Consider the following 13,248-nt stretch of genomic DNA (forward strand, 5'->3'; position numbering starts at 1 on the left):
TGGAATCTCGGAAGGTATGTGTGTCACAAGCCGCAATGGAAATTGGAAGAGCTGCCTTTGTGAAGCGTCTCAGTAACTTTCATACTGGGTTTGTATAGTATGAATGTCTGAATAAAAGACCTGATCCTGCCTTTACTACAACTGAGTGTGTATGTAATTCGACGTTTAAAACGACGAAGCGAAAAGAGCAAGAAAGCTGTACTACAGCTAGCATATGGAGTGGTTGAGGCTAATAAAATAGATGCATTTAAGAGGAAACTAGGCAAGTATCTTGGGAGAAAGGAATAGAATGGGGTTAGATGAAGCAGGGTGGTAGATGGCTCGTATGGAGCATAAACACTGTTGGATCGAATGTCCTGTTGCTGTGCTGGAAACTCTGCAATTTAAAATCTGTGTCCAAGCATGAAATATATAAACATAAGTAAATCACATACACAAAGATAACTCGTAATATCGTAAGGGGCAGGGGAGGAGAGAGAAGAAAGGAGGCCCAAAGTGGAAAAAACTAAAACAGGCAAAATTCACTGAATGTTGCCTTGACTTGTTTTGGCAGCACTTCACACAATCAAAATGAGCAATGACGGGGAGCTTTGAAGGGAATATTCCAATAGGGTTTCCTCCCTAAATCCAACACCATGATAGTAGAACTCTGAGCAACACTCTCAAAAAAAAATCATTTATATGCAGTGCTGCTGTGGAAATCATTTATGAAAACAGTAAGTGGTAGAAGTACACATACAAATCTCACCGCAAAATGAAAGCTCGTTTAAATGAAACATTAACAAATATGTTATTTAGTGAAAATGTATTGATTATGATACTATAAAAGTCAATTATGTGTGCTTTCCACATTTGTTTTAATAGCATTTGGATATTTTGGAAAATGAGTTATTTTCACGAGTTAATTTAGCAACTCAAAGCATTTAACAAAAAGTTAAAATCAAAATGAAATCTTTAAATGAATGAAGTAATAACTATTTATTTGCATGTGTAGAGAGACCATCGCGCTTGAGGCAAAAAGGGGAAACAGAGATTCAAGCATGGGATGTGCGCACATGCAAAATAGCATATGCGTAAATGAGCGCATTAAAGACTTGTCTTTTTATAGCGTCTTTCACAAATTCAGGGCATCCCAAAGTGCTTTAAAAGCAAATTTAGTACTTTTGAAATGTAGTAATGTAGGAAACGTGGTAGCCAATTTGCACACAGCAAGCTCCCACAAATAACGTGATCATGATCAGATAATTTGATTTAGTGATGTTGATTGAAGGATAAACTTTGGCTAGGATACCAGGAATAACTCCCCTGCTCTTCTTGGAAAGTACCATGGAATATTTTATATCCACCGGACATGGCCTCTGTGCAACGAGTCATCTGTAAGATGGCACCTTCGACGGTGCAGCACTTCAATACTGCACTGGAGTGTCAGCCTAGATTTTTGTGCTTAAGTCTCTGGAGTGGGACCTGAACCCCCAACCTTCTCACTCAGAGGGGTGTGCTACCCACTGAGCCAAAGATGACATATTGGGGATAAGAGAGCCCAAAGCATTTTTTTGGCGTACTTGAAAAGTTACGCCCAATTACGCCAAAAAACGGTTAAGTTTCCTCTTGGGATCTCTTTATTTTGGCGTGGCCTAACCCGAGGGGAGTGGAGCCTTGATGTGCGCCAAAAAGATCAGGCTGCCATGGTAACCAGGGACACAAAGCATAGGTGTATTCTCCCGCCCCTAGCCGAAGGGCTTGCTGGTGCGCTCTCCCGCCCCTGGCCGAAAGGCTTGCCGGTGCGCGCTCCCACCCCTGGCCGAAAGGCTTGCCAGTGCGCGCTCCTGCCGGCGAGTTCTCCCGCCCCTAGCCCTGGCCGAAGGGCTTGCTGGTGCGTTCGCCTGCCGGCGAGTTCTCCCGTCCCTATCCCTGGCCGAGTGGCGTCCTGCACCGGCTCGCTGACTTCTCCGACCAAGTATGAAGGTAGGACTTAAGTTTTATTTTTTATTTATTTTATTTAAATTTATTATTGATGGTGTTATGCTTCATGAATGTAGTTCAGGTGTTTCGTGCTTTGCAAGGTCCTCTGTGCTTCCCTTTCCCCCCTATCTCTGGCTACCTGCGCTGATTTCTTAACTCTCCGCAAGGGTTTTCTGTGCGGCCACAAACGCTGGCTTAAGTTAATTTGGAGCAACTATTAGCTGTCCAAACTGGCTTAAATGGCCAAAACAGGCATAGGTAGCTGGTAACGCCCCCTTTTGGAAAAAAAAACTAAAAAAAATCCTAACTCACTCACACTGGCGCAAATTAAATGTGCAGAATGGGGATTTTTAAAGAGACGTCAGAAAAATCAAGTTGCTCCAAAAAATACCGGAGCAACCCCTGGGCAAATTTGGGCCCATAGAGAGAAGAGAAAGAGAAAACAAACAAATGCTTAGTGGAAATCCAGTAAACCATTTTTTCTTTTTAAAAACAAAGCTTCCGAGTTGGCACATTGATGTTTTTGGAGGAATCCCAAACCTCCATTTTAATTCCTTAATTTTCCAGCAGAATGTGGGAGGGGAAACCAACATCAATAAGTGTGTTGTTGGATAAAGTTTATAATTGCCCTCATGAGTTCAGAATCAAAAAGCAGTCAATAATCATGCACATGGTTCAGTCGGGTCCATTTTATTCCCATCTCCTTTCCTCATCGAAGGCCACATGAAAGCAAGGTCCAGTCAAGAAAATTAAACGGACATATGCAAGACAGAAAGAATTCATGGAGAGAATCTCAATTTAAAAAGAATCCAGAAATACATTTCAAAATTATAGCAAAATGTGTATTAACAACATGTAAACCAGGAAAAGAAAATGTTTACATTTAAAGCTTTTTATTGTCCATCCTTCACCATAATTGTTTTACAATACAAATATCACCTCGTGTATACACAAAACTACAGAAAAGAACTTTCTTTCACATAAAATACAGAATGAGATCATATATTTTGCAATAAAAAACTATTTCTCACATTGGCAAGTAGAGACTTCATTTTCACTTGACTTCTGATTTGGGTGAGATTTAAAGACTATATGCATTATTTGCACAAATATAATAAAATTTATAGAAATAGAGTATCTCTGTAGCTGATTTACCAACTAATGGGTCAGAGGAGCATGGATACTTTGCTAGTACATTAACCTCTGCACATAAATTCAATTTTTTTTGCCTTCATATTATGACTTGATATTTAAGAAAAATGCAAAATCTGTAAAAAGGAAGTTGAAAACCAACAGTTAGATTCGCTGTGTTGTACTGCCCATTTATATAATAAAATAATTTACCTGTACAGTAATATAGCTAACAGGACATGCCCACAGTTAGTAATTGAATATTACCGTTTTCTTTTACTTTGCACCTAATATCTCAAAGTATTCAAGACATAGAGTGCACAAACATTAACTACAAAACTGAATGCTCACTGGAGCTTAATTTTGCAATTCTGCAACAGTTAATTATTAACTCAATACTCAAGGTAACATACATATATAGGCATTTGAGTTTTCATATACTATATCTGAGACCACCTACTGACCATACAATCAGGACAAGAAAAGGCACTAGAAAACAAACAATATCGGTCAAAATTTCACCTAGTGCTGATTTCATTCTTACTCGAATGAGTGTTTTGGTGTCCATTATATGCAGACTACATTTTTAAATATTTGAAAAACTGCTGTGTAGATTTGTTTTTGCACTGCCACATTCATTTAACATAAATAACAAGAATGATTGTTATAAAACATTTTTGCACTTAAAAATTTATTTTGTCACATTCAAGAGTTTGTTCGCAAACAGAACCCAATCCTTATATTCACCAACCGTCTTGAACATCTAAACATTTCTAGGAAAATGGCTTTAAGCCCAGTCTTTGGGGCAAGGATTATTAAAGATGAATTTCTGATTGAAAAAATACAATTTATCCCAGACATCTTTGCAGACATATGCTAAAGAAAACACTAGCAGACAGGACACAATTGCCACTGATGCAGTTAATATCAAATACAATTGAACGTGATTTTTGTGTTTATGGCATATATCAAAGACAGAATTAACAAAAGAAGATTATACAGTGCATGTCGATTGTTTTTGTTCTACATAGTCCTTTGGAAAGATCACAGTGCTGACCAGTTAATTGGAACACTTAAGTAAAAGTGAATGTTGCAAGGCATGAATTAGCAGAAAGTTCACTGTGGCATCAGCTCTTTGCACAGTCCCTCAGATTATCTGGTGTTATGTATCAGTCACTAATCTGCTGTATTTAACTTTTCTCCCAAAGAACTGTGATAAGGATGACCAGGAAAATGGCAAATGATATGTACGAGGTACAATGCCTTGAACGTTGCTTTCCAAAAACCGAAAGAATTTATACCACCACACTTGGGATAGAAAATTAGTCTCGGAGGGTTCTTTTAATACCTTAAAAGACAGGAATATAAATGTTAATTAGATCATACTTATGGAACAATTTACAAAAACTAAATAATTCAGGAGTGGTGTGTCTGGAGAGAATGCAGAAAGACAACAAAACCCTCCTACATTGGGTTAGCAGTTTACAAATTTCTTATTGCAAGTACATTCTCGTGACAATACACTGGAACTTCCAATATTTTATCCCACTAACATCTTCCCGATCATCAGCCAGAATTTTTGTGAGGCAAAGTCTAAGCATAAGACATCTGAATTATATAATTTTTTTGGTTATTTACATTTTATCTCCTTGGTTACTAAGAGCAGATCACGATTATTTGTGCTATTTATTTTCATTCCCATGCCTAAAGTACCATTGGGCATGTATGCAATGGCAACATTTTGGGGATTCTCATGTCAATTTCCATTGTCTACTGGGGGAGTGGCAGGAAAGTAAGAGGGGACTCACCAAATGGCAGATAATAGAAGTTCCACTATTATTTTTAATTATCTGCAGAAATTATAGAAGGGCTAGTGTTAGAACTGTTCATAAAATTTACTATTGAAATTTTAAGTACAGCTGAGATTCTATTACACTTCTAGAGTGTTGCTTCATATCATAAATAAATGCCTGTGGATATTTTGCGTAGTCATATCAGAATGCAATAAAAGTCAGCAGTGAAACCACAGAGCAGCTGGTACAGTGTGCAGTAGTTGGTTAAGTAGCTAGAAACTAGAGCATGCACAATCTTTATTTCAATGCATCGAACAGCATTTTGCGTTTTATAAAAAAAGTGTCCGAAAATTTTCAGACGCTGCAATAGTGGCACCTATAGCATTTATACAATGTAGTCAGCTTTAAACTCATGCATTACTTTCATATAATGCATTACTTAAATAAACTATGTTTTTTGTTTATCTTTAAAAGAGCCATGATCTTATTGAATTGGGAGCAGGCTTAAGGGGCCGTATGGCCTCCTACTGCTTATTTCTTATGTTCTTATGGCCCAGAAGCTGAATAGATCTTTTCGGGTAGTACTAAGCCACACATACTAGGGAGAAGTCCAAGTTTGAGGCCTAGTGTCTGTTGAATTAGCTGACCTCAGCTGGGGCACAACAATGTGCGTCAGAGAGGCATCGGGTTCCTGTTTCCTGGACTCTAGCTAGAAATGCAAGCACGCACGCCAACACTCTCTCCATGACTCCTGCACCTATTTTCTATGTTTCTAAGCGTTTTTGCACCCCCAGAAGGGCAAGGGAAAAGGAAAGATAAAACAGAAATTTATGTTTCCTGATGTGCACATGAAAACTAAGCCTTAATATAACTAAAAATATTCACATTTTGTAAGTTCATCATAAATGGGATAGAGATAATCCCACAATATGCATTCATTAGATAGAGGTAATCACATTCTCACTTTGCTCCAAACACAATCTTCAAATTCTGGCCCAACGTGAGGTGGCTGCATATTTTAATTTTCCACCAGAGATCATTCTGTACATAATCATGTAATAGACGAGAAGTTTAAGTTACTTATAAAAGAGAAGGGTTGAAAGGGGAATGCCATCTTAATTGTGAATCACTATGCGAGATGAAACGGTAGACTTCAGGGAGAGCAGGCTCACCTGCTCCTGGATTGGATGCCGCTCTATTCTGGACTCTCCACTGCTATTCACATCCCTCCAGGTCACACTCTCTGGCTCTCACTCTCCCACTTCCCCTCCATGTGTGCATTGGTAGCAGCATGTGGAAGAGTCAGCATACATTAATAGCAAAATTTCCCACTACGGGAGCTAAGGTTCATGCATGTTCTAGGTGGGTCATAGATTTTTTTTTAATGATTCATTATTTTTGGCTGAAAAGGTAGTCATCTTAGAGCAGATGTATGGCATTTATACTGCAAGTTCCAAACCAGAACCTTCAATCTGCGATGGAACCAGAATCAGCCTTGATCAACCCACAGAGGCGCATTTCAAAGGGGGGCATTTTTCAAAAATACATACAAGGCCAAGCTTTAAATATTCCAAGAACAAACTATGCAATCAATATATTGATTCCACAAGCAGGGACTTACTTGCTGGTTGGCCATGGTATGGTACCACCAAAAAAGACGTGTAGTGATATAATATGCCACCACTACATCCACAGTGTAGTGGTCATGTGCCAAAAGAATGCAGAAAATCCCAACAATACTGAGAATCCAGCAAGACCAGTGATACCACCACCATCGTTTTGGAGAATCTGAGAGAAACAAAATGGAAACTTATCATTGTCTATAATGTTGGTGGTCTGCAACATAAGCTGTGAAACTTTGCTTTTAAGTACAGAATAGAAAGACGTTTAAATAACAATTAAAGTAATCCATATATACACATTGTAGCCATCATTGAACTGTAATTTTATAAAACTTGAAAAATCTCATTACATTAAAAATGTCAGCTTACAATGTAAATACTTATGCAGTTTATAATGAACCAGCATGTCAGGTATTGTCAATGTCTGCTTTATTTACCTTGCACTTAACAGTGCTCATCATCGCCAGCTTATTGCAGAAAGTTGATTTTTGTAAATACAATTATTATTTTATAGTGGAAGATCTGCAGTGATATTGCTCATTGGTAGTTTTGAGATCTGCATTGCTGATTTGTAACCATTGAGAGTTCCAAACCAGAATAATTGCAGCACCATTTTGCCCATTGCTGTCAAACAGCAAATTTACTGAACCAATACATTACATGACTGACAATTTTAAATACCCTATTGATACTGAAAGCTAGCCTTCATGATACAGAATTTATCCTATTCCCCTATCACGTCAAAAAGTTTAAGGCGCAAGTAACTTTCTTCATCCCTTTCCAAAACTGTAGTCTCAGTAATTTAGTTTATTCTTGGCTCCAATAGTGGATTTGCAGTATTTATTTGAAATGTATTAATTCTTCCTTCTCCCCCAAATTTTCCCCCCCCCCCCCTTATTTACATAAAGATTTTTCTCACACTTACTCCTAATAAATCTGTCCAATCTTGTTTCTAATGCACCCATAACAGAGACTAACCTGGTTAAAGTTGCCAATGTCAGTCTTGGGCAGTCCCTCGAAATCAAGACTTGCTTCCACTCGGAGTTCTCAGGTGACTGTATAGTCCAATACGGGAATTACAGTCCGTCACAGGTGAGACAGACAGTGGTTGAAGGAAAGGGTAGGTGGGGAGCCTGATTTGCCGCATGCTCCTGCCACTGCCTGCGTTCGTTTTCTGCATGCTCTCGGCGAAGAGACTCGAGGTGCTCAGCGGCCTCCCGGATGCTCTTTCTCCACTTAGGATGATCTTGGGCCAGGGATTCCCAGGTGTCGGTGGGGGGATGTTGCACTTTATCAAGGAGGCATTGAGGGTGTCCTTGAAATGTTTCCTCTGCCCACCTGGGGAATCGCTTGCCGTGTAGGAGTTCCGAGTAGAGCGCTTGCTTTGGGGGCCTTGCGGCGGGCATGCGGACAATGTGACCCGCCCAATGGAGCTGGTCGAGTGTGGTCAGTACTTCGATGCTGGGGATGTTGGCCTAATCGAGAACACTGATGTTGGTGTGTCTATCCTCCCAGGGGATTTGCAGGATCTTGCGGAGACATTGTTGGTGGTATCTCTCCAGCGATTCGAGGTGTCTACTGTATATGGTCCACGTCTCAGCCCTGTCGACCATAAAGCTTGGTGCCAGATTTGAGGGCCTGGTCTTCGAACACACTCTTCCTCAGGCGACCGAAGCTGCGCTAGCGCACTGGAGGCGATTGTTGGACCTCGTCGCTGATGTCTGCCCTTGCTGATAGTAGGCTCCCGAGGTATGGAAAGTGGTCCACGTTGTCCAGTGCCGCGCTGTGGATCTTGATGACCGGGGCCGAGGGGGGGGGGGGGCAGTGCTGTGTGGCAGGGTCAGGTTAGTGGAGGACCTTTGTCTTAGATGTTTAATGCAAGGCCTATGCTTTTGTACGCCTCGGTGAAGATGTTGACGATGTCTTGGAGTTCAGCCTCTGAAGGTGCTCAGAAGCAAGCATCGTCCATGTACTGTAGTTCGATGACAGAGGATGAAACGGTCTTAGATCTAGCCTGGAGACGACGAAGGTTGAACAGGTCACATTGGTTCTATAGTTTAGTTCCACTCCAGCTTGCTGAGAGTGAGATGGAGCATTGCAGTGAGGAGGATCAAGAAGAGGGTTGGCACGCTGACACTACCCTGCTTGACCCCGGCCCGGACCTGTATTGGGTCTGTGGTGGATCTGGCTTGCATATCATTGTGGAGCAAGCGGAGGATGGCGACAAACTTTTGGGGGCAGCCGAAATGGAGGAGGTCGCTCCACAATCCCTCACGGTTAACAGTGTGAAAAACCTGAGGTCAAAGGCGGCCATGCACAAGGGTGGTGCTGTTCCTTACAGTTGTCGCGCTGTGAAGATCATGTCCGTTGTACCCCGTAGTGGATGGAATTCGCATTGTGACTCTGGAAGGAGCTCTTCAGCCACTGGGAGAAGACGGTTGAGGAGGACTCGAGCAATGACTTTCACAGTGGCCGACAACTGGGAGATTCCTCTGTAGTTGCTGCAGTCGGACTTGTCCCCTTTTTTAACGATGGTCACAGTGACATCCTGTGTGACCATGCTCACAGCTCACTATAACCCCTTGTCCACCATGACCCCTCTGCCACCTTCAACACTTATCCCTCCACTGCATCTCTCTACAGCATGGCACTTATACGGTCCCATTTCTACCTATACCAGCAGTCACTACAACTCCTTTAACAGTTCTCCTATGCAGCAGTCATTTTCCATGATTCCAATGCTGGAGTCTGAAATGGAAATACTCAGCAAATCAGGTCATTGACCTTTTGTCAGAACTGCATTTACATAGATAACTTACATTTTTTTTTCACGCCATTCGCCACTTCTGGACCTCCCAAAGCACTTTAAAGCCAATTAAGTACTTTTGGAGTGTACTAGGACCACACAGTAGAGCCTGGTCGCCAGTTGTTTTGGATTCCCTTGCCACTGGCCAAGATCTCACTCTGCTAAGCCCGTGTGGTCGTTGGTGTGCAACGGCCACCCCACGTTAAAATAACTCACGCACAGGCATCTTCAAAATGATGTTCGGGACCTGAAATGTCAGGATCCTCATGGACAACCACAACAGCGACAGACTGGAATGTCGCACTTCTACCATTGCCCAGGAACTCAGATGCTTCGACGTTGACATCACCGCTCTAGGCGAGACCCGGCGAATAGGGGAAGGCCAGCTCAAAGAGCAAGGTGGTGGTTACACCTTCTTCTGGAAAGGCAAACCAGAAGAAGAATGCCACCTCCATGGAGTTGGCTTCGCCATCAAGAATGAGCTAGTGGGCCATTTCAGAGACTCCCCTTGCAGGATGAGCGAACATCTCATAACTCTTTGGCTCACTCTAGCCCGGAATCAACACAGGATACGACAGATGAGACCAAAGAGGAATTCTACTCCAGCCTCGAACAATCCCTGTCCCAAGTCCCAACGGGTGACAAGCTGATCCTCCTCGGTGATTTCAACGCCAGAGTCGGAAAGGTCACAGACCTCTGAGGAGGTGTGATCGGCAGAGAGGGGGTACGGAAAACCAACTCCAGCAGTACCCTGCTCCTGACAAAATGCCTAGAGCATGACCTTGTCATTATCAACACCTTATTCTTGGGTCATCATGGCAACACCCTCGCTCAAAGCACTGGCAGCTGCTCGACTACATCATCGTCCAAGCAAGGGACCGCAAGGACGCGCACATCACCTGCGCCATGACAGGAGCCAACGACTGCTGGACAGACCACCGCCTAATCCACTCCGTCATTATCACTATAGCCCCAAAACAGCAACGGCAACAGAAACTATGCCGCAGGAAAAATCAACGCAGAGGCACTCAAAGATCCTGATAAGAAAGCCCTATTCAGCCAGCGCCTCACTGCCGACCCTCGATAACCCAGACATGCAGAGTGCCCACAGCACCTGGTCTGCCCTCAAAGCTTCCTTAATTTCCCAGGGCTTGACCATCCTTCCCCTCCTGTTCATCATTTGCATCAGCTTGGCTCAGTTAGTAGTACTATTCTCGCCTCTAGTTAAAAGCGTCATAGTAAGGTTTGAGACCATAATCTCGGCTAGCAGTCCAGTGATTACTACATTGTTGGAGGTGCTGTCCTCCTGTTAAACTGGCAGTTCAGGTGGACCACCAAAAAACAGACTAACTGATCTTTAATCACATTGTTTGTGGAATGTTGCTAGTGCAGAATGGCTGCTGCATTTTCCTACACAACAGTCAGTGTACTTCAAAAAGTACTTCATTGTGTGAAGTGCTTTTGAAAATATTTATTGCTCTGGTTTCCTCTATTTTAAAAATTACCAGTAAAATATTCAATGACATTGAAAGCCTACAATAAATAATTCTTAGAGAATCTCTCATCTGCCATCTTGGGAACCTCTCTTTCTTCACTCTTGTGCTTGGATAGATATGCATTCATTGCACAGAAAAAAATATGACTGATTTCTCTAATTAGAGAAGAGGAATGGAACATGAACAGAGAAACAGAAGACAGACAAGACAGTGGGAGATAAAGTTTGGGCAACAGTATAAGAAAAGGGAAAAAGAGTGCCAGCAAAAAAGTCACAACAATTGGAGAGGAAGAGGAGCAGAGTGAGCAGGAGGGGAAAAAAGTGAAGTATGGAGTGGGGTATGGTTGCCATTCTTATCTTGGTCAGAGGCCACGCTCCTTATGGGTGCCTCGGCAGCAATTGAATACTCCTGTTCATGGTTAATAGCCCAACAGGGCAGCCAAACCAAACCCTGTCCTCCACCTCCAACATCCACACAATGTGTTAAATAATTTCTGCACTTAGATATATTCTCATTCATGTATTGCTACAAAAAATGCATGAAAATTATTAAAATACAAGGGAAATTTGCATAGCTCTTTCCAGCTGTGGTCACTGGATAAAGATCAGGAGTACAAGCCCTGGCTGTTTTTTCTCCAGCCTAAACTGGGGCTCTGAGACTAACTAATACCCCACCACTGCGCCTTCTGAATCAACCATTTCTGCACAATCAAATCTGGGATGCGTTATGTTGGTGCGTTTCAGCATACCAGTTTGAACCCGTATACACTGAGCTATTGGGAGTGCTGAATTTGTTAAATAATTTCTGCACTTAGATATATTCTCATTCATGTATTTTCACAAAAAATACATGAAGATTATTAAAATACAAGGAAAATTTGCATAACTTACAGGACAGTCTGAGCAGAATCTCAAAAATGGAACCTCTATCAAAAATTAAGTTAATGAAGATTTGCTTAATAGTTTAAAAACACAGGGAGCAACAATAAAGGATAACATTAAAGAAATTCACTTTTCCACAACTTTATAAACCATGGGCTAGAAATTCAGCTCCCTTTCCGCCCGGTTTCTCGGCGACATTCTTCGTTTTCGGTGAAAAACCACCGACGGGAATTTCAACAAAGAGTTCTGCCAGCGGTTTAGAAATACCGCTGGGGAGCAGACCGCGTGCACCACCGGAAAAACCGCTACCACCCAAGTTTGGTCACAACGGTGACCTGTAGGTGGAGGAGGAAAAAAAACACCCACGAAAAAGCTGCCGGAGCTGGGCGGTAGGTATGAAACCCTTTAAAAAAAGGTAAGTTAAAGTTTTTCTTAAAAAATTATTTTACAACGTTTCAGTAGAAAAAGGGTCCCGAGAATATTTTCCGATTTTTTATTTTTTGGAAAAATAGTATGCGCGTTTTCCCCCCATCCTAGACCTCAGACCAAATTTTGACTAAGTACCACCCAATTTGCCCAAGATCACGTTTACTGCCGAGAATCCATGTGCAAGACCTATTTTTCCCACTGGGTGGAATTTTTTTTTTTTCCACCCATTTTTTCAGCATTAATTTAATAACCTTAGCGGTTTTTTGGGTGGCAATCCGGTGGTGGCAGATTTTGTGGAATTTCTAGCCCCATGACTTTAATCAAGTTACATATTATTGCATTGCTACACTGCATGCATTATAGGGCAGTGTAACTGTTTGGAGATCTGCTTCCAAAATAGAAAACTTGACATTAGGTTATCATCCTGACCTCTTCATAAAATTAAAGTGTCAGTGATCTTATTAAAATAAGTGTGGCTCCTTAAAAAGTAAATCAGTAAGGTCCTAAATTAGCACTTCAATGAAAACAAAAGATTGCAAGTGCTTTTTAGAATTGATGGTCACATTAAATTGCTCTTAGTTCCAGAGAATAACCAGTGATGAAAATGCACCACAACTATGTGAAAAAGGTGCCACAAAGTCAGCCAATAAATAAGAATGTAGTATGGTTGTGGCACATTTATTATACAATAAATGCACAAGACAAAAAGATGAGGGGAAAAAAAAAACATTAGAAATGTTAGGAATGGCAAAATCAATGTAAAAGATTAAAGCATCATTTTGTCTTTTGACCTAAATTAATTTGCACTCAAATTACAAACCTCTTGGGCATCCTACATTAATTTAATCTAGAACCCACGGACACAAACTATACTATTAGACTACTTTCAAATTCAGTATATCTGACACTAAGCTGCAAGGCTGACTGAAATCGCAAAAGGTAAACTGAAGTGGGAATGTTAGGGCTGGCGCAATAGGAAGCGCTTATCCCAAATTGGAGTTTGAGGCACATTATAGATTTTATAGCATTAGCGTGGCAGTGATCTCCATTGCAATGTGTGGATAGCCTGTTCCATATTGGGATATATCGCACTTGGTCAATCTGCAAAAAAAGTGAGTAGCAAATTCG

At 41.5% G+C, this 13,248-nt stretch overlaps 1 protein-coding gene across 9 annotated transcripts in view; it reads right to left on the bottom strand.

Moving 5' to 3' along the window:
• Nucleotides 1-2,838: 2,838 nt before the first annotated feature.
• The window catches only part of sgms1b (sphingomyelin synthase 1b), a 163,056-nt gene continuing 152,646 nt past the window's right edge, over nt 2,839-13,248 (bottom strand). For all 9 annotated transcript variants that reach the window (XM_070876884.1, XM_070876881.1, XM_070876883.1 and 6 more), the window contains 2 exons: nt 6,508-6,674; nt 2,839-4,441 (listed from right to left, as the gene is read on the bottom strand). In XM_070876884.1, the coding sequence (XP_070732985.1) occupies nt 4,256-4,441; nt 6,508-6,674 (353 nt within the window). In that variant the 3' untranslated portion in view covers nt 2,839-4,255. The remainder of the gene's footprint in view (nt 4,442-6,507; nt 6,675-13,248) is intronic.

The sequence above is a fragment of the Pristiophorus japonicus genome, chromosome 3 (genome assembly GCF_044704955.1).
Source record: "Pristiophorus japonicus isolate sPriJap1 chromosome 3, sPriJap1.hap1, whole genome shotgun sequence".
Classification (NCBI taxonomy): Eukaryota; Metazoa; Chordata; class Chondrichthyes; family Pristiophoridae; genus Pristiophorus; species Pristiophorus japonicus.